This window comes from Oncorhynchus mykiss, chromosome 9 (genome assembly GCF_013265735.2).
Source record: "Oncorhynchus mykiss isolate Arlee chromosome 9, USDA_OmykA_1.1, whole genome shotgun sequence".
In the NCBI taxonomy this organism is placed as follows: Eukaryota; Metazoa; Chordata; class Actinopteri; order Salmoniformes; family Salmonidae; genus Oncorhynchus; species Oncorhynchus mykiss.
Genome location: NC_048573.1, coordinates 36,738,078 through 36,764,260, shown reverse-complemented (window position 1 = coordinate 36,764,260; position 26,183 = coordinate 36,738,078). Strand labels below are relative to the sequence as shown.

General features: G+C 44.7%; 1 protein-coding gene across 4 annotated transcripts in view; it reads left to right on the top strand.

The window, feature by feature from the left end:
- LOC110531981 (FYVE, RhoGEF and PH domain-containing protein 3) overlaps positions 1–26,183 on the top strand; it is a 98,607-nt gene that overhangs the window by 56,333 nt on the left and 16,091 nt on the right. The window contains exons 1-9 of one of the 4 annotated variants that reach the window (XM_036987904.1): positions 2,287–2,328; positions 8,183–8,347; positions 9,323–9,530; positions 9,886–10,546; positions 12,670–12,759; positions 14,767–14,903; positions 24,252–24,408; positions 24,550–24,688; positions 25,794–25,852. In XM_036987904.1, the coding sequence (XP_036843799.1) occupies positions 9,938–10,546; positions 12,670–12,759; positions 14,767–14,903; positions 24,252–24,408; positions 24,550–24,688; positions 25,794–25,852 (1,191 nt within the window). In that variant the 5' untranslated portion in view covers positions 2,287–2,328; positions 8,183–8,347; positions 9,323–9,530; positions 9,886–9,937. Of the gene's footprint in view, positions 1–2,286; positions 2,329–8,182; positions 8,348–8,947; positions 9,531–9,885; positions 10,547–12,669; positions 12,760–14,766; positions 14,904–24,251; positions 24,409–24,549; positions 24,689–25,793; positions 25,853–26,183 lie in introns of those variants that run through there. The other 3 variants (XM_021615535.2, XM_021615534.2, XM_021615536.2) reach the window with 3 other exon arrangements.

Below are 26,183 nucleotides of genomic sequence, written 5' to 3'. Positions count from 1 at the left end.
ATAATCCATCTCCTTGACAGGTGTGGAATATCAAGAAGTTGATTAAACAGCATAATCATTACACAGGTGCACCTTGTGCTGTGGAAAATAAAAGGCCACTGAAATGTGCAGTTTTGTCACACAACACAATGTAACAGATGTCCCAAGTTTTGAGGGAGCGTGCAATTGGCATGCTGACTGCAGGACTGTACACCAGAGCTGTTGCCAGAGGTGTTCATTTCTCTACCATAAGCCACCTCCAATGTCGTTTTAGAGAATTTGGCAGTAGGTCGAACCGGCGTCACAACCACAGACCACGTGTAACCATGCACAGATACACTCTGACCCTGAGGCCTATTGTTGTGCCATTCTTGCTCCACCATCACCTTGTGTTTCAGCATGATAATACAAGGCCCCATGTAGCAAGGATCTTTACAGAATTCTTGGAGACTGAGAATGTCCCAGTTATTCCATGGCCTGCATGCTCACCAGTCATGTCACCTATTGAGCATGTTTGGGATGCTCTGTATTGACGTGTACGACAGCGTGTTCCAGATCCCTAAAATGTCCAGCAACTTCGGACAGCCATTGAAGAGGGTTAGGACAAGCCTGATCAACTCTATGCAAAGGAGATGTGTCGCACTGCACAAGGCAAATGTTGGTCATACCAGATACTGACTGGTTTTCTGATCCACGCCCCTACTTTTCTTTTAAGGTATATGTGACCAACAGATGCATATCTGTATTCCCAGTCATGTGAAACCAATACATTATGGCCTAATTATTTCATTACAATTGACTTATTTCCTAATATGAACTTTAACTCGTTTAAATTGTTACATGTTGCATTTATATGTTTGATTCGTGTATTTACAGTATTTCAATCAATGTGTTTTCCATGGTCTATTATGTGTATCTCTGTGTTGTCTCTGTGGGCCTTTGTATGTGTCTCTGTGTGTGTATTTCCATGTGTTTTCCAGTCTGTCTCCTTTTCTCTCTCTGTGTACATGTCTCCTGTGGAGCTCCTTTATGGAGCTCTGTGTGTAATTACGGGGGTTTGACCGTCAGGGGATGAATATCAGAAACACATCAAGGCCAGAGCACTCGTTACTGTCTCAGAGTTGCAGAAAGGAAAGAGAGATGGATTGAGAGAGATGTATGGAGAGAGAGAGAAACCCATTGGATGCCTCTGTCAGCGTAGTGTGGCAGTATGGAGAAGTAGATTGGATGCAATCCACTGTGTGTATGTGTGTCTCTGTGTGTCTCTGTGTTAGTCTGCGTGTGTAACACTGCTCTGATCATTGACCATTATAAATCAAGTGCCATTAGATGAGAGTCTGTTCCAGTCTGTCTCGATATGTCAGGACAACAGACAGCAGAGGCCACGGTCAGAGAGAAAGGGAGGTAGGGATGAGTTGTAGAGAAAGAGAAGTTGGGGGAAAGGTGGACAGAGAGAGGGAAAGACGGATAGAAGGACTGTCTAATAGAGAAGAAGAAGCAGATAAGAGAGCGTAAGAGGGAGATTGTGACAGAGAATGGCATACTGATTTACTGAGTGAAGGGGAGAGAGAGAGTGCTGGAAGGTGTGGGGGTAGCTGTGTGATTGGGAGATGGGGCTTGGGGGGGGATCAGGGGAGTGGTGACTGACGGACGAGACGCTCCAATGTCGGGAGTGATCCATCTCCCAGACAGCACTGGGGCAGGAAGACTTTACTCTAGGGATGGTGGGTAATAAACAACTCCAACAGGGTTGCCTCAGGCCTGGCAGTGATTGGCAGCAGTGTGTGTGTGTGTGTGTGTTCAACATTCAGTGTTCAGCGAGAGAAAGGGGGAGGGGAAGAGTGAATATTGTGTGTGTATGTACTTCTCAGTGCATGTGAATGCCTGTGTGTACATGTGCATGCAGGAGCTGGGTAAGGATTGTCATTAGAGGTCAAGTCTGAATGGCCAAGGATATATATATATTTTTAAATGCCGCCCTCTCCACTCTCGCTACTCTCTGCAGTAGTATAAATTACCATACCTTTATTTCAGACTGAGACCAAGGTCTCACACACATACACAGATACACACACACACACACACACACACACACACACAATACACACACGATACCTTTATGCTTCCATATCCGCAGTCCAAATGACTTAGAGTATCATAAAAACTCAGTGTATCCGAACACACACTACCTTTCCACTGTCTTAGCGCTAGCAGTACTGCTGTCTTTTCGTTTACTGCTCTCTCTAGTGTTGTTCTGTTCTCTCTGAGTCCGTCTCATTCTCTCCTGTTCTCTTCTGACTAGAGTGTGTGGCGATGACATCACCATCTCCACTCTCAAGGAACAGGCAAGTGAGTCAACAGCTTGCCTAAGAGACGCAGTCCTTTGCCTGTCCATAATGATGGTGTATGGTCATTGATGAGTTGGCCTTCGAAGTCAGGTCGTCCTGGCAACCCGCTGCTCCCCAGGGCACCGTGGTGATGGTTGTCCTTGGAAGCAAATTGTTGTATTTCTCTGTTCCTCATCATGATTGGAGCTTAGAGGAGGAAATCCACTTCTCCATTCTCTCGTGTGTGTTTATTAAATTGCGGTTAAATGGATTCTCATAATTACAGAATGTTAATCTCATCTCTCCCTCTGTGAGCAAATGTATTATTTTACTCGGTTTGTGTCAAACATTGTTTAGTGCCTGTTTGTCCTGTAGTTGTTTGCTATGTTCTGATCAAGGTTATTATAGTTTTGTGTTTTTGTATTAGTTTTTTTGTTTTTATATTCGTTTTTAGATTTGATTAGAAATTCTGTTTAGTTTCAGTTAGCTTTCAGACCTGATTTGGATTGCCCATTGAAACCCCCATTACATTTTTGCCCAAAGTTTAGAAGAACAAAACACTGAAACTGAACATAATTCATGATGGTTTTGTTAATTATTTTATTTCAGTTTACTAAATAGTTTTTTCATGATTAGTTTTAGTTTACTATAATAACCTTTCCCTCTTTTTAATCACGTGCGTGTGCACATAACTATACCACTCTGACATTCTGAGCAGGACCTGGCGGAGTGTGTAAAGTACCAGACACAGAGGTTCATATCGTTCCCATAACCTTAGTGTTCATGCAGTGTGTGGACCATCGTTGTGGTCATGTTTGATCTAGGCTCCCGCCCTGTACTGTTGCATAGACAGGGGTAATCAGGAAATCTGTTTACCTCCTGTTGCCATAACTGTCAATCTGCATGTGTGTGGTTACTATTCAAATGTGTCTGTTTCTGTGAAGTGCAGACACACACACACACACACACACACACACACATAAACACACGTCAGCTGGGCACGGGGACAGGTGTGTATAAGGCAGGTTTGGCAGGTGCAGTTAGACTAAAGCACACCTAACTACAGATGTGTGTTATGCAGGACTGAGTTTTAGTTTTTGCTCCAGGGTGTGTGTGTGTGCAGGGAGCTGGCACAGAGAGCTTTCCGGTCTTATACACACACACACACAGACACACACACACACACACACAAACTCACACACACTGGGAGAATGTGAGTTACCTTGTTGGCCAAGGAAGGTGTGTTGGATTTTCCTATTGAAATGGTTCACTGGATTCTTGGTATCTAAGGAAAGGCAGAATATTCAACGAGACGGTAGCTTTTTCTTTCTTGTTCTTGTCTTTTCTTGTCTTAAACACTCCTAAAATAAGCACAGTCTGGCTATCAGGTTTAGGTCGTTGTTCAATTGAACAACCTTTAGTCTTCAAGACCTTTGGAAACGTTTGAGTTTTCAGTATCGTATGGAGGCGTAGTATAATTGGGAGTGTTGTGTAGAGTTGTGAGTGTTGTGTAGAGTTGTATAGTTGTGTAGAGTTGTATACAGTGGTATGAAGTTGTATAGAGTTGTACAAAGGTGAGTTGAGTTAAGTAGATGTAGTTCCTCTCTCGGTGCTGTGTCATCAAGTTCCAGTTTACTGTTAGGATGTTTGATCTGCGGGCCAGATTTCACTGTCTTAGGTAACCATGACTATGGAATGTTTCCATATGCCAGACCCCTATGGCACCATCGGTCTCATTAGTGTCTGTCTGCTATAGACTGTTTGTTTTTCCCAAGACCTGACCTGTGTCTAGAGTCAAAGAGTTTCTCAGTGGTTTAGCTGGACATCGTCAGAGTAGATAGATGTTGCCCCTAACCACTTGCTCTAATTTTATCCCCCTAATGGTTAAGGTTAGGATCGAGTGTCGAAAAGCTGATCCCAGAGTCTGTTTTACGATGTTCAAGACACCAATTATTTTTGATGAATGGCGGAAATCAGCTTTCCTCTATAGGAGACTGTAGAATGCTTTTTCCTCACCACTGTAACAGAAAACTGTCATTTATACGGTCGTTTTTAGGTATTATCAACAGTAAAAAGAACTGAAATGTTTTACTGCAGCATACTGTAAATTATTGTGCATTGTGGGAAAAGTGCTGTATTTCAAATGGTACTGTAATTCTACCCCACAGAATACAGGAACGTATCCTTGGAGAGTGAAAAATCCTTTTGACCAATAGTGGGTTCATATTATTGTTGTTTCTGGCTCATCAACATAGTTTCAGCCATGCCTTGTACGAGGCTATATTTGTTGCGCCCGTGAGTGAGAATTCTGTACCTATTTAACTTCTATGTGGTTAAAGTGCCCCATCAATTTAAAATGTAGAGGGGACAGATTGGAAGGGGCAACTTCTCTTAAACCTTACATGGTTGAGCATTTTGCCATGCCGTTTTGGTATTTTTAACCCTTAAGTCAATGCCAGTTTGGAAGCCTTTGTTACGGCCTCTAGAAATGCAAGTAATATAAAACACCATACATGAATTCATATCCCGTAGTGTGTGAACACTTTGCCTAGCAGCCATCCTGCTTGCACCGTCCCTTGTAAAATACTGTGAAATACATACCCGTCCCCTCAATGAATTTCATTCATCCATTCATGAATTCAGATTACGGTAGAATTCGCTTTTTTACATGATATAATACAGTATTTTACTGTGCGTCATTACACAGTACTTGCTTTGGTACCGTATGTATATTACAGTAGATGTACAGCTGCCCGTGAATTACTGTCAAATTCACGGTAACCCCTTTACAGTGTATAGTCCATTTCTGTTGCAACAGTGTTAAGGTGAGAGCTGGAACTGGGCTGTATATTTTACGATTTGCTACTGTACATCTATTGACCCAGCAGCTGCACGCATTATTGGCTGTGTAATACAGATACTGTTTATGTCTGAAGTGAAAATATGTGTCTTTCACAGATGCATGTAAAGCCTCTCTCTCCGTCTCCCTCTGTGGTTTGGTAAAATTGTATAACAGGGTGGGAAAGCCAGCCTTTCAGCAGGGCGTCATGGGGGCAGACAGCGTAGCAGGACTTATTGCAGACTCACAGAGCTCTGCCTCCAGTGCCTGAAGCTGCAGGCTGGAGCTGGGCTGGAAAACAGCAAATTACACATGGAAGCGCTCCTCAGGGGTCTCGCAACCATCTCCGGACTAATCCTTTTGGAGATGTGTGTGGCGTGAATAGATACAGCCCCTAAGCCTGCATGAGATAGAGCAGTGTGGATGTTAGTTTACATAGCGATTATCATAATGTACTGCGGGGGTTATCGTTGACGTCTAATGGACAACCACATCCGATAACACACAGCCAGTCTAAACAAAGGCTGTGATAAGGGCCCTTGGAACAAAGACGTAGCAGCACTTAGACACACACACACAGGCGTACACACATAGACACACATACAGTACACAGGAACACACACACACACACACACACACACACACACACACACACACACACACACACACACACACACACACACACACACACACACACACAGGCATACACACAAACGCACAATTTTTCGTCCATTAACCGAAAAATTGCTGGTTCAAATCCCAGAGCCAACTAGGTGAAAAATCTGCCGATGGGTCCTTAACCCTAATTTCTCCTGTAAGTTGCTTTGGATAAGAGCGTCTGCTAAACTGTAAACTCGTATACTGTGTATATACTGTAAACACACACTTCCCCCTCTTTCAATGCAAACACAAACCATACATTATGTGACCATACCAATATATTGCACAAAACCGCACTCATTACAAAGTCCACACTTCAATTCACTTGACTGGATTTCACAGAGCCCCTATAGGCATCACATGATTGGAATCACTGACATACAATTCCCTGATGTAACTAGCTAGCTGCTAAAGGTCTCATTGTCCCAGTGTTTGTAGTTCTGTTGAGTGGGTTGTGATGCACTTTTACAGGGACACACACACACACACACTTTCTCAAAAAGCCTGATATCACAGACATACAGAGAGAAAGTAAGACACACACATACACAGGCCAGTATCACTCCCAGACAGTCTGAATGGATGGAGGATCAGGATATAGAGATGTATTAAATATAGACAGGCCTATCAAAGAGCTCTCTGAAGACGCATTGAGGCAGAAGCCTCACCTCTCTCTCCCCTGGCCTGGTGTCAGGATTGATGCAGGGGCTGTCTGCTCCCTCTCTGGTTCATCTCTGCTCCCTCTCTGGTTCCTCTTTGCTCCCTCTCTGGTTCCTCTCTGGTTCATCTCTGCTCCCTCTCTGATTGATCTCTGGTTCCTCTCTGCTCCATCTCTGGTTCCTCTCAGCTCCATCTCTGGTTCATCTCTGGTTCCTCTCTGGTTCCTCTCTGCTCCATCTCTGGTTACTCTCTGCTCCCTCTCTGGTTCCTCTCTGGTTCCTATCTGCTCCCTCTCTGCTCCCTCTCTGGTTCCTCTCTGCTCCCTCTCTGGTTCCTATCTGCTCCCTCTCTGCTCCATCTCTGGTTCCTCTCTGCTCCATCTCTGGTTCATCTCTGCTCCATCTCTGGTTCCTCTCTGGTTCATCTCTGGTTCTTCTCTGCTCCATCTCTGGTTCCTCTCTGGTTCCTCTCTGCTCCATCTCTGGTTTCTCTCTGCTCCCTCTCTGCTCCTTCTCTGGTTCCTCTCTGGTTCCTCTCTGGTTCCTCTCTGCTCCATCTCTGGTTCCTCTCTGGTTCATCTCTGCTCCATCTCTGGTTCCTCGCTGGTTCATCTCTGCTCCATCTCTGGTTCCTCTCTGCTCCATCTCTGGTTCCTCTCTGGTTCATCTCTGCTCCATCTCTGGTTCCTCTCTGCTCCATCTCTGGGTCCTCTCTGCTCCATCTCTGGTTCATCTCTGCTCCCTCTCTGGTTCCTCTCTGGTTCCTCTCTGCTCCATCTCTGGTTCCTCTCTGGTTCATCTCTGCTCCATCTCTGGTTTCTCTCTGCTCCCTCTCTGCTCCATCTCTGGTTCCTCTCTGGTTCCTCTCTGGTTCCTCTCTGCTCCATCTCTGGTTCCTCTCTGGTTCATCTCTGCTCCATCTCTGGTTCCTCTCTGGTTCATCTCTGCTCCATCTCTGGTTCCTCTCTGCTCCATCTCTGGTTCCTCTCTGGTTCATCTCTGCTCCATCTCTGGTTCCTCTCTGCTCCATCTCTGGGTCCTCTCTGCTCCATCTCTGGTTCATCTCTGCTCCCTCTCTGGTTCCTCTCTGGTTCATCTCTGCTCCATCTCTGGTTCCTCTCTGCTCCATCTCTGGTTCATCTCTGCTCCATCTCTGGTTCCTCTCTGGTTCCTCTCTGCTCCATCTCTGGTTCCTCTCTGGTTCATCTCTGGTTCCACTCTGCTCCATCTCTGGTTCCTCTCTGGTTCCTTCTGCTCACTGCAGCATGACAAAGGCATTGGGGTGAAGGTCGTTTGTTCCCCTCTTACACTCTTACACACTGCACTGCACCACTAAGGGGGACTGGGGCTGGGACTGTATAGAACTGCATCGGTCAGGTCTGTTTGGACTGGGGCTGAAGCTGTTGGGTATTTGGTCTCAGCCATGACTCTTTCGTGCTGTCTCTTTATAGGCAAATTAATACTGCACTCTTAGAAAAAAACGGTGCTATCTAGAACCAAAAAGGGTTATTTGGGTGTCCCAACAGGAGAACCCTTTGAAGAACCCCTTTTGGTTCCAGGTAGAACCCTTTACACAAAGAGTTCTACCTGGAACCAAAAGGGTTCTCCTTTTTGAAATCTAAGAGTGTGTGTTCCTTCCAAACAGGTTGCGTTCCTGCATGTTGTGTGAATGGAAGTAATCCACTCAGTCAATCTAATATATTCTCTCTCTCTCTCAGACCTCCCTCCCTCTTCTCTACAGTGCCAGTGTGGATCGGTGGACTTCCTGTGTTCCCCGCGGCTGGCAAAGAAAGCCCTGCCCCCTCCCAGACAATGTCACGTCCGGCCTGCAGTCAAGCCCCGCCCCCAGCCCACAGCCACACCCACCTCTCAGAAACCTCAAGGTACACTGTTGGTTTATCACTAATTTAAGCACTACTACTTGTTGTTTATAATATCAATAATGTCATTATCATTGACTAAGAGTGTTGGTACAATATAAAACCGTGTGTTTATCAGCCTAATCCCAGAGTTTTACCTGCATACAGTATTTATCCCACAAACACATAAAAAAACTCCTTGTTAATCCTACTATAGACTCATGCTATCTGCCTGTTGATGCATGAGTTTAATTTCCATACAATACACCCTGCCATTCTTTGCTGTGCTGTAGCTGCACACACACACAATCAGAGAGGAAGGAAGCAGAGGCACCTCACACAGAGAGAGCTGAGGCAGAGATACCTGCTTCCTCATTCAGCCCTAATGCAATACCAAGAACACAGCAGAGACTGGCCCACATAAAATATATAGAGAAAGCCTACTGTCCTCTAAATGCATTCTGCAGTAACCATGTTTTAAGAACATGTCGGTAGCCAAACAGTAGTATTTTAGCTTCTGATAGCGTGTGTGATACACTCTCTTACCCCCCATTTGTGCAGTCGGTTTCTGGACCACTCTCGGCCTGTAATTTGTGCGACTGCGTGTGCATGTTTTTTTTCTTTCTCTGTCTGTGAAACCACAGTGACTTAGACACACTCATCTCCGCATCCTGTTCTGAAATCAGGAAGCTGTCTTAGCTCTGTGAAGCACGATCAGAACCGTCTCCTGCGCTGCGTTCGAGAACCTACTCTCAGAGTTTCGCGATTATATGTTGTGTTTCGTGGTGGTATTTGGACTGTGGTTTTGTCATTTGTAGTAGGTAGCAGCAGCTGCCATCTGGAATACAGTCATGGAGGCTTTCTCCCTCGGAACTCCACGGGGCACTTGAAACAGGACTCTTTCCGTGGTAACGCCAGTGACCTGACTTCGTCTCTCTCTTTTTCTCTCTTTCCTTCTTCCTCCCTCCATCACCCCTCTTCCTGAACCTGGACCTGCAGTGCCCCCTAAACCCCCCTTCCTGCTGGTTCTCGGACAGGACAAGAAGCCCAAGAGGATTCCCCCAGCTCCCTCCAGGCCTCTGCCTGCCCCTCCACCTCCACCCAAACCGCGGCCGAGCCAGACACCACCTGGCCCGGTCACACAGCCTCAGAGAGGCCCAGAGGCTCAGAGCGTGGGGCTGCTCATCGAAAGGTTTGAGAACTCCAGGTACTGTACTGTCCTGCAGGGGGTAGGGTATTCCACAAGGTGCTCTTGCCCTGTTGACGCATCAGATGAGTGTTTTGTGTTTGTGTGTAAAAAAACTGGAGGGATGACACATATATTTATGATGTGGGTATTGTTATACACTATGAGTAGGACTTTGAATGTTTTGCACGGAATACACACTCGCTTACCCTCTGTCTCGTAATACGCACTCTGTTTTTCTGATGTTACCCAACCTGTGTTTCACACTTCTGTCTGTGGGAATGTTAGGCTCTGGTGGTGTGTTGTGGTTTCAGCCCAATCAAGACTGAAACTGAGAAAGGTTTAATTTCACAAGTGTTTATTTTTTATATCCCAGGGTTCCAATTCTTGGTGTCCCTCCGAGGAATCAGCTCCACTTGTGCCTGAGTATGGACGCGACATCCGAAACCACAGCTCGTTCTGCCCCTGACCCCATAGCACACGCCCCTTCAGGGTCAGCAGGAGCAAAGGACTCTGGGGAACCCTCCCCCGCCGACAAACTTGCTCTTCTCGTCTCGGAGCAGACTGATGAGGTCACCGAGCTGACAGATCTTTCGTGCCTGGCCTCACTCCGCATTGACGGCCCCGGCGGCATTCCTTTGGACTCTACAGAGGACGACCTCAACATCGTCCACGGCGATCGAGTTGGTTGCCTTGACAACACGGAGAGGGAGGAGAGAGACTCTTCCAATGAGCTCCAGGACAATCCGGACTCACAGTCCTCGGAGCAGAACGGACACGGGAAGATTCCCAACCGGGACAGCGGGATCGACAGCCCATCTTGCGCAGCAGAGGGCGAGGTGTTCCCCAACGAAGACGCCATCGACGAGGAGGAGCGCTACGACAGCGTCACGGAGACAGAGACTAGCGTGTCCTGCTGCGTAACACTGGGCAACAAGCGTGACTCCACGCAGGACGAGGACAGTGACCTGGATGAGGTCAGCAGTGGCGAGACAGAGGGAGGGGAGAAGGCGGACACACACACAGAGGTACACAGGGTGAGTCACACACACACATTCTTATCAATCTCCTTCAGTTCAGCAGCTGTAACTTGTCTTTCTATTTTTATCTGTGTCAGTTTCAGGCTGTCTAGACTCAGGTGTTTTTTTTATGGGTATTTGGGCCTAAACACACACACACACACACACACACACACACACACACACACAAACAAACAAACAGACACACTATTTCAGACGCTCAAGTGTGTGTGGTGGTCACAAGCGTCTTTGCTGTATCTAAAAATGGATGTGCTGTGGGGTGTGGAGGAAAGAGTACCTGCCCAGGGCTGTAACAGGAGCTTGTGACTGCTACTGCTAGAGGACAGACAGAAACAAAAGAGCACTCAGCTCAGCTACTGTTTCCACCATTGATCTGTGTGTGAGTGATACCGACACCTCCAAAAGAGAACTTTGCATCATACCGGTATTCATGAATCCCCTTTCGGAAAAATACTGTCTATTTATTGAAATAAAAGGATGGCTGGAAGGTCAAGAAACATCAGACAAAAATAGGGAGAGGGAGAAGAGGAGGTAGAGAAAAAATAGAGAGGCAGAAAAGAGTGCGTGTAATGAAAATGAGTCTGTGAAAGAGAAAGAGACAAGGAGGGGTGTGTGAGTGGGAGCTGGAACTCTGGTTAGAGTTGTTGTGTGTTGGCACAGTACAGTCAGTTTTTATCACCTCAGCATTGTTATAATGGGGCAAAGCCCGACACACCCTGTACCTAGGCACCACACCAAACACACATGAGCACACACGGACACACACACGCCCTGTATTGGCAGCCAACACCCTTTGCCTCATGTGGAAGGGATCTCTGGTATCCTGTGTTTCCTGATATCAGCATTACTGCCCAGAGGAAAGGTGTGTGTGGATGGGTGTGAGGGAACAGTGCCACTTCTCTCTGACACTAATAGCTGACAAGTTGATAGCTTTTTAATGACACTGCTGTCGCAGAGGATGTGGGTTTTGGGGATGCACATTGAAACAGAAAAAGAAAGAAATGTATTTCTCTTCTTTCAGTGTTTAGCATCGTCTGCTACAGAAATAGATTAGACATGTTGTTTGTGTTTGTATGTGTATGTGAGTGTGTTCAAGTGTGTGTGTCATGCTTAAAGGATGTGAGTGTGTGTTTGTTTGTGGACATATCTCTACTGTACATTCCAAAAGGGTTATTCAGCTGTCCCCATAGGAGAACCCCTTTTGGTTCCAGGTAGAACCCTTTTTGGTTCCAGGTAGAACCCTTTTGGGTTTCATGTAGAACCCTCTGTGGAAAGGTTTCTACATGGAACCCAAAAGGGTTGCACCTGGAACCAAAAGGACCCAAACTTTTTCACTTGTATTGCTTTCGTTTTTTCTGTCAATTGTTTGTCAGAGTTGTTTTGTGTTGTATGAATTTGTTGTTTACTGATGTTGTGAGGCTTTTCTGCCACCAGGTGACATACTTGAAATACTTGAAAGAGAAAAGGGTTCTACCTGGAACCAAAAAGGGTTCTTTAAATGGTTCCTCTATGGGGACAGGTGAAGAACCCTTTTAAGTTTTACATAGCACCTTTTTTTTTCTAAGAGTGTATGTTTCACAATTTCCACCAATTTCCCGATTTTGTGCGTGCATGTGATTGTGTACCGGACAGCTGTTGCAAAACACAATGTCACAATGTAGTACACCCTCCCTTTCTGAGGACGGGTCTCCGTCACATGTCACAGGACTGTCATTTCATCCATTAAGTTAATTCCTGTTCCTGAAGTAGTCAAACTGAATACACATCTGCAGCACCTTTACATGTCATCTCAGCTCTGGTAGTAAACACAGTATTGGTGACTATCTCAGCTCTCAGTGAAGCAGCACGGACTGCCGATTGTTACAACATGCACAACAACCGAGATGAAAAGACATCCCCATTTCAGACCACTTTTATCTTATATGTAATCACTGGTTAGAGTTTGCTTGCTTTCACCTAATAGGTTTTGTGTTAATGTTGCTGATATTCTCTCTCAAAGGTCATAGGCCCAGAGGCATATGTTTAATGTATGATACAGGTCTAATGTAGGTTTGTGTAGGGAGTGTATTCTATATGGTATGCTATGGCTCTGACTGTTTGTGTCCACTTCTCTCCCTCAGTACTCAGAGACACAGAGGTTACTGAACATCGCCAGAGAGCTCCTTCACACTGAGGAGGCCTACGTCAAAAGACTCAACCTCCTAGACCAGGTATGCACACACTCACACACAGTGGGTTGTGTACTCTGAAAAACACAACCGCATGCAAAGGACGTCAGACTGCTTGCTTAGAGAGTACCACTTCTTCCCGATTCGGCACATACTTGGCTTGAACCTGGGGCCTCATGAACACATGTTACCATTCTCCCTCAAGTGCCTCTACCTGTCGCTAGCGCAAATGTGGACACGTAAGGCTGAGGAGTAAGTTTCACACATCTCCATGTGCTACACATACACACCAAGTCATGGTAAAGCACATACGGTGCATTCGGAAAGTATTCAGATCCCTTCCCTTTCTCCACATTTTGTTACGTTACAGCCTTATTCTAAAATTGATTCAATAATTTTTTTCCTCATCAATCAACACACAATGCCCCATAAAGACAAAGTGAAAATAGGTTTTTGGACATTTTTGGAAATGTATTAAAACATAAAACATATATAACATTTCTGCAACATTGACGGTCCCCAAGAACACAATAGTCTTCATCATTCTTAAATGGAAGAAGTTTGGAACCACCAACTCTTCCTAGAGCTGGCTGCCCGACCAAACTGAGAAATCGTGGGAGAAGGTTGACCATGGTCACTCTGACAGAGCTCCAGAGTTCATCTGTGGAGATGGGAGAACCTTCCAGAAGGACAACCATCTCTGCAGCACTCCACCAATCAGGCCTTTATGGTAGACGGAAGACACTCCTCAGTAAAAGGCACATGACAGCCCGCTAGGAGTTTGCCCGAAAGGCACCTAAAGGACTCTCAAAAAGTTCAATGTTCGTTTCATCAGAGCAGAGAATCTTGCTTCTCAGGTCTGATGAAACGAACATTGAACGTTTTGGCCTGAATGCCAAGCGTCACGTCTGGAGGAAACCTGGCACCATCCCTACAGTGAAGCCTAGTGGTGGCAGCATTCTGTGGGGGTTTTCAGCTGTAGGGACTGGGTGACTAGTCAGGATCAAGGGAAAGATGAATGGAGCAAAGTACAGAGAGATTCTTGATGATGAAAACCTGTTCTAGAGCACTCAGGACCTCAGACTGGGGTGAAGGTTCACCTTCTAACAGATCAACAACCCTAAGCACACAGCCAAGACAACACAGGAGTGGCTTCGGGACAAGTCTCTGAATGTCCTTGAGTGGCCCAGCCAGAGCCCGGACTTGAACCCGATCGGACATCTCTGGAGAGACCTAAAAATAGTTGGCCAGCTACGCTCCCAATCCAACCTGACAGAGCTTGAGAGGATCTGCAGGGAAGAATGGGAGAAACTCTCCAAATACAGGTGTATCAAGCTTGAAGCGTCATACCCAAGACGACTCCATGGCTGTAATCGCTGCCAAAGGTGCTTCAACAAAGTTCTGAGTAAATGGTCTGAATGCTTATGTAAATGTGATATTTCAGTTTTGTATTTTTTATACATTTGCAAACATTTATAAAAATCTTGTTTTTCTTTGTCATTATTGGGTGTGTAGATTTATGAGGGGAAAACACTATTTAATCAATTTTAGAATAAGGCTGTAACGTATTTTTTTTTTGAAAAAGTCAAGGGGTCTGAATAGTCTCCGAATTCACTGTCCTTAGTGAAGGCCTACTCCTCCCATATTAGGCCATATTCATATTGTTTTATATCTGGTGTGCGATATCCATATTTGTTGTTGAAGTTGACTGTCAATTACATGACTACAGACAAAAGGATATGTGCTGGCACAAACAGTAGGCTAATCTCAGAGCTGCTTCCTGTTTTTGTCAAGCCTCTGCTCCCTCACATTGGTACCGTTTGTCACGGAAACTCAGGTGCACGCAGGCCTGTGGTTGGGTGACTGACAGGGAGGTGAAAGGTCACGGACCTGATGATGACAGATGACTATCCATCATACACATCCCCCTATAAAAAAGATAATTCGATCAAGGAGCCCATGGTTTGTTATATCGTTTATAGTAATGTAGTTAGTAATGTTACTATGTGTTTGATATAATTTCTACCATTGTTCTCCTATTGTTTGTAGGTATTTTGCACTAAGCTGACTGAAGCTGGAATCCCTCAGGACGTGATAACGGGGATCTTCTCCAACATCTCCTCCATCTACTGCTTCCACCACAAGTTCCTGCTCCCTGAGCTCAAGACACGCATCACTGGAGAATGGTGAGGAGACCAGGGACAATGTTGTAATAGTGTTTCCTTAACGTTATATGGTTCTATTAGCAAATCAAATCAAATGTTATTTATCACATGCACGGTAGACCTTACCTTGAAATGCTTACTTACAAGCCCTTAACCAACAATGCAGATTTAAGAAAATAAGAGTTAAGGAAATATTTACTAAATAAACTAAAAAAAAAATCATATATATATACAGTTGAAGTCAGAAGTTTACGTACACTTGAGTTGGAGTCATTAAAACTTGTTTTTCAACCACTCCACAAATTTCTTGTTAACGAACTATAGTTTTGGTAAGTCGGTTAGGACATCTACTTTGTGCATGACACAAGTCATTTTTCCAACAATTGTTTACAGACAGATTATTTAACTTATAATTCACTGTATCACAATTCCAGTGGGTCAGAAGTTTACATACACTAAGTTGACTGTGCCTTTAAACAACTTGGAAAATTCCCGAAAATGATGTCATGGCTTTATAAGCTTCTGATAGGCTAATTGACATAATTTGAGTCAAATGGAGGTGTACCTGTGGATGTATTTCAAGCCCAACCTTCAAACTCAGTGCCTCTTTGCTTGACATCATGGGAAAATCAAAAGAAATCAGGCAAGACCTCAGGAAAAAAAGTCTGGTTCATCCTTGGCAGCAATTTCCAAATGCCTGAAGGTACCACGTTCATCTGTACAAACAATAGTACGCAAGTATGAACACCATGGGACCACGCAGCCGTCATACCGCTCAGGAAGGAGACGCATTCTGTCTCCTAGAGATGAATGTACTGTGGTGCGAAAAGTGCAAATCAATCCCATAAGAACAGCAAAGGACCATGTGAATATGCTGGAGGAAACGGGTACAAAAGTATATATATCCACAGTAAAACGAGTCCTGTATCAACATAACCTGAAAGGCCGCTCAGCAAGGAAGAAGCCACCGCTCCAAAACCGCCATAAAAAAGCCAGACTACAGTTTGCAACTGCACATGGGGACAAATATCGTACTTTTTGGAGAAATGTCCTCTGTTCTGATGAAACAAAAATAGAACTGTTTGGCCATAATGACCATTGTTATGTTTGGAGAAAAAAGGGGAGGCTTGCAAGCCGAAGAACACCAGCCCAACTGTGAAGCACAGGGGTGGCAGCATCATGTTGTGGGGGTGCTTTGCTGCAGGAGGGACTGGTGCACTTCACAAAATAGATGGCATCATGAGGAGGAAAATTATGTAGATATATTGAAGCAACATCTCAAGACATCAGTCAGGAAGTTAAAGCTTGGACGCAAATGTGTCTACCCAATTGAACAGTAACATCAAGCATACTTCCAAATTTGTGGCAAAATGGTGTAAGAACAACAAAGTCACGGTATTGGAGTGGCCATCACAAAGCCCTGACCTTAATCCTATAGAAAGTTTGTCGGCAGAACTGAAAAAGCGTGTGCGAGCAAGGAGGCCTACAAACCTGACTCAGTTACACCAGCTCTGTCAGGGGGAATGGGCCAAATTTCACCCAACTTATTGTTGGAAGTTTGTAGAAGGCTACCGGAAAAGTTTGACCCAAGTTAAACAATTGAAAGGCAATGCTACCAAATACTAATTGAGTGTATGTAAACTTCTGACCCACTGGGAATGTGATGAAAGAAAAAAAGCTGAAATAAGTCATTCTCTCTACTTTTATTCTGACATTTCACATTTTTAAAATAAAGTGGTGATCCTAGCTCACCTAAAACAGGGAGTTTTTATTAGGATTAAATGTCAGGAATTGTAAAAAACGGAGTTTAAATGTATTTGGCTAAGGTGTATGTAAACTATATATATACTGTACATACAGTGCCTTGCGAAAGTATTCGGCCCCTTGAACTTTGCGACCTTTTGCCACATTTCAGGCTTCAAACATAAAGATATAAAACTGTATTTTTTTGTGAAGAATCAACAACAAGTGGGACACAATCATGAAGTGGAAGGACATTTATAGGATATTTCAAACTTTTTTAACAAATCAAAAACTGAAAAATTGGGCGTGCAAAATTATTCAGCCCCCTTAAGTTAATACTTTGTAGCGCCACCTTTTGCTGCGATTACAGCTGTAAGTCGCTTGGGGTATGTCTCTATCAGTTTTGCACATCGAGAGACTGACATTTTTTCCCATTCCTCCTTGCAAAACAGCTCGAGCTCAGTGAGGTTGGATGGAGAGCATTTGTGAACAGCAGTTTTCAGTTCTTTCCACAGATTCTCGATTGGATTCAGGTCTGGACTTTGACTTGGCCATTCTAACACCTGGATATGTTTCTTTTTGAACCATTCCATTGTAGATTTTGCTTTATGTTTTGGATCATTGTCTTGTTGGAAGACAAATCTCCGTCCCAGTCTCAGGTCTTTTGCAGACTCCATCAGGTTTTCTTCCAGAATGGTCCTGTATTTGGCTCCATCCATCTTCCCATCAATTTTAACCATCTTCCCTGTCCCTGCTGAAAAAAAGCAGGCCCAAACCATGATGCTGCCACCACCATGTTTGACAGTGGGGATGGTGTGTTCAGCTGTGTTGCTTTTACGCCAAACATAACGTTTTGCATTGTTGCCAAAAAGTTCAAATTTGGTTTCATCTGACCAGAGCACCTTCTTCCACATGTTTGGTGTGTCTCCCAGGTGGCTTGTGGCAAACTTTAAACGACACTTTTTATGGATATCTTTAAGAAATGGCTTTCTTCTTGCCAATCTTCCATAAAGGCCAGATTTGTGCAATATACGACTGATTGTTGTCCTATGGACAGAGTCTCCCACCTCAGCTGTAGATCTCTGCAGTTCATCCAGAGTGTTCATGGGCCTCTTGGCTGCATCTCTGATCAGTCTTCTCCTTGTATGAGCTGAAAGTTTAGAGGGACGGCCAGGTCTTGGTAGATTTGCAGTGGTCTGATACTCCTTCCATTTCAATATTATCGCTTGCACAGTGCTCCTTGGGATGTTTAAAGCTTGGGAAATCTTTTTGTATCCAAATCCGGCTTTAAACTTCTTCACAACAGTATCTCGGACCTGCCTGGTGTGTTCCTTGTTCTTCATGATGCTCTCTGCGCTTTTAACGGACCTCTGAGACTATCACAGTGCAGGTGCATTTATACGGAGACTTGATTACATATAGGTGGATTGTATTTATCATCATTCGTCATTTAGGTCAACATTGGATCATTCAGAGATCCTCACTGAACTTCTGGAGAGAGTTTGCTGCACTGAAAGTAAAGGGGCTGAATAATTTTGCATGCCCAATTTTTCAGTTTTTTATTTGTTAAAAAAGTTTGAAATATCCTATAAATGTCGTTCCACTTCATGATTGTGTCCCACTTGTTGTTGATTCTTCACAAAAAAATACAGTTTTATATCTTTATGTTTGAAGCCTGAAATGTGGCAAAAGGTCGCAAAGTTCAAGGGGGCCGAATACTTTCGCAGGGCACTGTATATACAGTTGAAGTTGGAAGTTTACATACACCTTAGCCAAAGGCACTGCATCGCAGTGCTATCTGTGCCACTAGAGATTCTGGGTTCGAGTCCAGGCTCTGTCGCAGCCTGCCGCGACCAGGAGACCCATGGGGTGGCGCACAATTGGCCCAGCGTCGTCCGGCTTAGGGGAGGTTTTGGCCGGCATGGATGTTCTTGTCCCATCGCGCACTAGTGACTCTTGTGGTTGGTTGGGTGCAATGCACGCTGACATGGTCACCAGGTGTACAGTGTTTCCTCCAACATGTTGATCAATCAATCAATCAAATCAAATTTATTTTATATAGCCCTTCGTACATCAGCTGATATCTCAAAGTGCTGTACAGAAACCCAGCCTAAAACCCCAAACAGCAAGCAATGCAGGTGAAGAAGCACGATGCGGCTGGCTTCCAGGTTAAGCGGGCATTGTGTCAAGAAGCAGTGTGGCTTGGCTGGGTTGTGTTTCGGAGGACGCATGGCTCTTGACATTCACCTCTCCTGAGTCTGTACGGGAGATGCAGCGATGGAACAAGACTGTAACTACCAATTGGGGAGAAAAAGGGCAAAAAAATTTTTTTAAATAAAAACGTAACACAATAATGATGCTATATACAGGTGGTACCGGTACTGAGTCAATGTGCGGGGGTACAGGTTAGTCGAGGTAATTTATACATTTAGGTAGGGGTAAAGTGACTATGCAGAGATGATAAACAGCGAGTAGCAACAGTGTAAAAACAAAGGGGGGGTCAATGCAAATAGTCCGGGTGGCCATTTGATTAATTGTTCAGCAGTCTTGTGGCTTGGGGGTAGAAGCTGTTAAGGAGCCTTTTGGACCTAGACTTGGCGCTCTGATCAAGACTGTACAGTAGGATGCAAAATCTTCTACAAACAACACCTATGTGATATTGGGTTTCTGCTTAGATGCTTCTCTCTCTCGCGCGCTCTCTCTTCTATTCTCTCTCATTACTGAATAGTGATAATTCTGCAATGGTCAGTATGTACTCCCAAGATGGCATAGCAGTTCAGACGTATTTTTGTCCTCGTCCTGTCGTGTCCCGTATATATATATATATTTACAACTTTTTTCACATACATTTTTAATTTTCCAAAAACTCATCTTCAGAACACTCTCCTGCAATCCGCTTCACCAATTTATATTTATATAAAAAAGTATTATTTACCTCAGATCTGTAATCCTCCGAGAGGCTAGCCAGAAATTAGCCAGAAGCTAGCCGGGAGCTAGCCAGAAGCTGGTCCAGAAGCTACTCTGAAGCTGGTTCAGAAGCTAGTTCAGAAGCTAGTTAGCTTATTTACTGGCTAATCGTTAGTACTCAGCTAACCACGGTTTGTGGTCATCGGCTGTCCTTTGGCTCGAGAATCTATCCGGCTGGCTCCTCCGGCGCAACGTTGCCTGGGCGCCCATCTGCGGCCTGCTAGCCGTTGGCTATCTTATCGGCTGCTATCTGAATAGACAATCGGACAATTTTTATTTATTTTATTTTTATTTATTTATTTATTTATTTTTCTTCTTGGGCCTCTATAACTATATCTATTGTTTTTATTTTTGTTGTTGTTGTGTGATTTGGATTAATCCCCTCTACCACACGGAAACCCACTAATCTACTGACGGAATGCAAGAGTCGGCTAATAACAGACCTCCATCCTATGCTAGCTTGCTCCTATGTTAGCTTGCTACCGATTTAGCTGTCTAAATCGCCGTGACCCCCAACCAACCTCTCCACTCACTGGACCCTTTTGATCACTCGACTGAGCATGCCTCTCCTTAATGTCAATATGCCTTGTCCATTGCTGTTCTGGTTAGTGTTTATTGGCTTATTTCACTGTAGAGCCTCTAGTCCTGCTCATTATACCTTATCCAACCTATTAGTTCCACCACCCACACATGCAATGACATCTCCTGGTTTCAATGATGTTTCTAGAGACAATATCTCTCTCTTCATCACTCAATACCTAGGTTTACCTCCACTGTATTCACATCCTACCTTACCTTTGTCTGTACATTATACCTTGATGCTATTTCATCGCCCCCAGAAAACTCCTTTTACTCTCTGTTCCAGACGTTCTAAACGACCAATTCTTATTGCTTTTAGCCGCACCGTTATTCTACTCCTACTCTGTTCCTCTGGCGATGTAGAGGTGAATCCAGGCCCTGCAGTGCCTAGCTCCACTCCTATTCCCCAGGCGCTCTCTTTTGACGACTTCTGTAACCGTAATAGCCTTGGTTTCATGCATGTTAACATTAGTAGCCTCCTCCCTAAGTTTGTTCTATTCACTGCTTTAGCACACTCTGCCAACCCGGATGTTCTAGCTGTGTCTGAATCCTGGCTTAGGAAGACCACCAAAAATTCTGACATTTTAATTCCAAACTACAACATTTTCAGACAAGATAGAACTGCCAAAGGGGGCGGTGTTGCAATCTACTGCAAAGATAGCCTGCAGAGTTCTGTCCTACTATCCAGGTCTGTACCCAAACAATTTGAACTTCTACTTTTAAAAATCCACCTCTCTAAAAACAAGTCTCTCACCGTTGCCGCCTGCTATAGACCACCCTCTGCCCCCAGCTGTGCTCTGGACACCATATGTGAACTGATTGCCCCCCATCTATCTTCAGAGCTTGTGCTGCTAGGCGACCTAAACTGGAACATGCTTAACACCCCAGCCATCCTACAATCTAAACTTGATGCCCTCAACCTCACACAAATTATCAATGAACTTACCAGGTACCTCCCCAAAGCCTTAAACACGGGCACCCTCATAGATATCATCCTAACCAACTTGCCCTCTAAATACACCTCTGCTGTTTTCAACCAAGATCTCAGCGATCACTGCCTCATTGCCTGCATCCGTAATGGGTCAGCAGTCAAACGACCTCCACTCATCACTGTAAAACGCTCCCTGAAACACTTCAGCGAGCAGGCCTTTCTAATCGACCTGGCCGGGGTATCCTGGAAGGATATTGATCTCATCCCGTCAGTAGAGGATGCCTGGATATTTTTTTTAAATGCCTTCCTAACCATCTTAAATAAACATGCCCCATTCAAGAAATTTAGAACCAGGAACAGATATAGCCCTTGGTTCTCACCAGACCTGACTGCCCTTAACCAACACAAAAACATCCTATGGCGTTCTGCATTAGCATCGAACAGCCCCCGTGATATGCAGCTGTTCAGGGAAGCTAGAAACCATTATACACAGGCAGTTAGAAAAGCCAAGGCTAGCTTTTTCAAGCAGAAATTTGCTTCCTGCAACACTAACTCAAAAAAGTTCTGGGACACTGTAAAGTCCATGGAGAATAAGAACACCTCCTCCCAGCTGCCCACTGCACTGAAGATAGGAAACACTGTCACCACTGATAAATCCACCATAATTGAGAATTTCAATAAGCATTTTTTTACGGCTGGCCATGCTTTCCACCTGGCTACTCCTACCCCGGTCAACAGCACTGCACCCCCCACAACAACTCGCCCAAGCCTTCCCCATTTCTCCTTCTCCCAAATCTGCTCAGCTGATGTTCTGAATGAGCTGCAAAATCTGGACCCCTACAAATCAGCCGGGCTAGACAATCTGGACCCTTTCTTTCTAAAATTATCTGCCAAAATTGTTGCCACCCCTATTACTAGCCTGTTCAACCTCTCTTTCGTGTCGTCTGAGATTCCCAAAAATTGGAAAGCAGCATCGGTCATCCCCCTCTTCAAAGGGGGTGACACTCTTGACCCAAACTGCTACAGACCTATATCTATCCTACCATGCCTTTCTAAGGTCTTCGAAAGCCAAGTCAACAAACAGATTACCGACCATTTCGAATCTCACCATACCTTCTCTGCTATGCAATCTGGTTTCAGAGCTGGTCATGGGTGCACCTCAGCCACGCTCAAGGTCCTAAATGATATCTTAACCGCCATCGATAAGAAACATTACTGTGCAGCCGTATTCATTGATCTGGCCAAGGCTTTCGACTCTGTCAATCACCACATCCTCATCGGCAGACTCGACAGCCTTGGTTTCTCAAATGATTGCCTCGCCTGGTTCACCAACTACTTCTCTGATAGAGTTCAGTGTGTCAAATCGGAGGGTCTGCTTTCCGGACCTCTGGCAGTCTCTATGGGGGTGCCACAGGGTATAATTCTTGGACCGACTCTCTTCTCTGTATACATCAATGAGGTCGCTCTTGCTGCTGGTGAGTCTCTGATCCACCTCTACGCAGACGACACCATTCTGTATACTTCTGGCCCTTCTTTGGACACTGTGTTAACAACCCTCCAGGCAAGCTTCAATGCCATACAACTCTCCTTCCGTGGCCTCCAATTGCTCTTAAATACAAGTAAAACTAAATGCATGCTCTTCAACCGATCGCTACCTGTACCTACCCGCCTGTCCAACATTACTACTCTGGACGGCTCTGACTTAGAATACGTGGACAACTTCAAATACTTAGGTGTCTGGTTAGACTGTAAACTCTCCTTCCAGACCCATATCAAACATCTCCAATCCAAAGTTAAATCTAGAATTGGCTTCCTATTTCGCAACAAAGCATCCTTCACTCATGCTGCCAAACATACCCTTGTAAAACTGACCATCCTACCAATCCTCGACTTTGGCGATGTCATTTACAAAATAGCCTCCAATACCCTACTCAACAAATTGGATGCAGTCTATCACAGTGCAATCCGTTTTGTCACCAAAGCCCCATATACTACCCACCATTGCGACCTGTACGCTCTCGTTGGCTGGCCCTCGCTTCATACTCGTCGCCAAACCCACTGGCTCCATGTCATCTACAAGACCCTGCTAGGTAAAGTCCCCCCTTATCTCAGCTCGCTGGTCACCATAGCATCTCCCACCTGTAGCACACGCTCCAGCAGGTATATCTCTCTAGTCACCCCCAAACCAATTCTTTCTTTGGCCGCCTCTCCTTCCAGTTCTCTGCTGCCAATGACTGGAACGAACTACAAAAATCTCTGAAACTGGAAACACTTATCTCCCTCACTAGCTTTAAGCACCAACTGTCAGAGCAGCTCACAGATTACTGCACCTGTACATAGCCCACCTATAATTTAGCCCAAACAACTACCTCTTTCCCTACTGTATTTAATTAATTAATTTATTTTGCTCCTTTGCACCCCATTATTTTTATTTCTACTTTGCACATTCTCCCATTGCAAATCTACCATTCCAGTGTTTTACTTGCTATATTGTATTTACTTTGCCACCATGGCCTTTTTGCCTTTACCTCCCTTATCTCACCTCATTTGCTCACATCGTATATAGACTTGTTTATACTGTATTATTGACTGTATGTTTGTTTTACTCCATGTGTAACTCTGTGTCGTTGTATGTGTCGAACTGCTTTGCTTTATCTTGGTCAGGTCGCAATTGTAAATGAGAACTTGTTCTCAACTTGCCTACCTGGTTAAATAAAGGTGAAATAAATAAAATAAATAAATGTGTTTTGGCTGTAGAACTCTGACAGCTGGGTTGCAGTTGGGGGTGGGGGCAGGCTGGTACTATGGGGGCATTATCCAACCTGTCTTCATCTGCTGGGAGTAAATTTACCAAAAGTGTGTGTGCCAACGCTAGTCTCTCTCTGTCTAGAGATTATTGTTTCAAATGATGTAGAGGGATTCCACCTGTCGCCTTCTGCGCACATTAAGCAGTAAATGTACTGTAGGTTACTCTTTCTGTGAATTCCATATTGTAATTTTGCATTGAATGGAATGTGTACTGCAAGTGTACTCTAAGTTCAGAGTACAGTACAAAAATAGACATGGAAATCGACCATGAGTGTTTAAAAACACATTTTTTTTAGAGAGAGTTTTAAGCCCTATGGGCGGGTGTGTGGTCTGTGTGATAGGGACTCAAACCCACGTATTGGAGACATCCTCCAGAAGCTGGCTCCATTTATGAAGATGTACGGAGAGTATGTGAAGAACTTTGACCGTGCTATGGACCTGGTCAACACCTGGAGCCAGCGGTCATCACAGTTCAAGAGTGTGGTCCAGAACATACAAGTAGGTGGCATCTCCCACAGAATCAATGTGTATATATGGTAATGTATGCTGTTGTGACCTGTGAATTGAAGTGTGGTGTACCTACAGTATGTTTACAGTACTGTATGCGTAACCGTGTTGCTGTGTGTTCTATCCCCACAGAAGCAGGATGTGTGTGGGAACCTGACTCTCCAGCACCACATGTTGGAGCCTGTGCAGAGGATTCCACGCTACGAACTCCTGCTCAAGGACTATCTAAAGAAACTGCCTGATGATGCACTGGACAGGAAGGACACAGAGAGTATGTCTGTCTGCCCGTCCGTCCGTCTGTCTGTCTGTACCAACACACTGCTCACCCACTCATTCATTACCTGTCTGTCTGTCTGTCTGTCTGTTTGTCCCTCACTACCCTTCCTAAACTAGGAGCCATACTAGCCACTCTACAAGCTCCATGTCTTGTGACCTTACCATAACCTTGTACTGTACCTGTTTGAAGTAATGTCTAGGTAAAGCCTGCATAATCCACCGCGGTGTGTCAGGACTCTCCTACGACTGGTCATGTAGAGGGGAACGTCAGCTCTGTTTATGTAACTTTAATGCAGTGTGTGTTGATGTATGTGTGTTTAATGTAGAATATGTGTCTCTGATGTTGGGTAATGTACATGGTAGGAGAGGTTTTACCACTCTCCCTGTCTGTGTAACACAAACATGTCCCTCACTACCCTTCCTAAACTGGGACCCATACTAGCCACTCTACAAGCTAGTGTGGTAATTTACAGTTGGCCCACAGTCTGATGATGCACAGGCTGGCTGCAGTGAAAAGTTGGACACTGACCCATTTGTCACAGTATTCCATTCAATTACTAGGAGTCGTGTATATACAATGAGGATACAAAACATTAGGAACACCTGCTCTTTCCATGACATAGACTGACCAGGTGAATCCAGGTGAAAGCTATGATCCCTTATTGATGTTGTTATTCAAAGGGTGGATGGGCAAGACAAAATATTTAAGTACCTTTGAACGGGGTATGGTAGTAGGTGCCAGGGGCACCGGTTTGAGTGTCTCAAGAACTGCAATGCAGCTGGGTTTTTCACCCTCAACAGTTTCCCGCATGAATCAAGAATGGTCAACCACCAAAAGTACATCCAGGCAACTTGACACAAATGTGGGACGCTTTGGAGTCGGCATGGGCCAAGTTTTGGAGTCAACATCCTTGTGGAGCCTTGTAAGAGTCCGCGCCCCAATGAATTGAGGCTGTTCTGAGGGCAAAAGGGGGGGTGCAACTCCTAATGTTTTATGCACTTAGTGTATAAACAGTGAGTGTTTCAAGTGTGTAGGGCTGATGCATGGTTATGTAGAGTTGCTGCAGACAGGTCTAACATTGTCTGTGTGTGTTTTATAGAAGCACTGGAGCTCATATCCACAGCAGCCAACCACTCCAATGCTGCCATCAGGAAAATGGTGAGATGATGTTTTTTTCCTGCTTGGAGCCCTCCCTCCCTTCTCTGTTCCCTCCATCTGTGAATCTCTCTGACATACTTCTCCTACTTTTCATGGTTTTCACGATGGTGGTGTTGTCGTTCACAACAGTGTGGGGAGGAGGGAGAGAGTTTTGATTGATTGATTGATTTTATTTGACCATTTAAAAACACAATACAACCACAAACGTGGATACAATGCACTTAAAACGTGTTGTTTATTGCAATTTTTTTTTAAAATCATCATCACATGGCCTGAATAATGAAACGACTGTGCAAAGACACAAACACAACACATTTGAATAGTTCCCCAG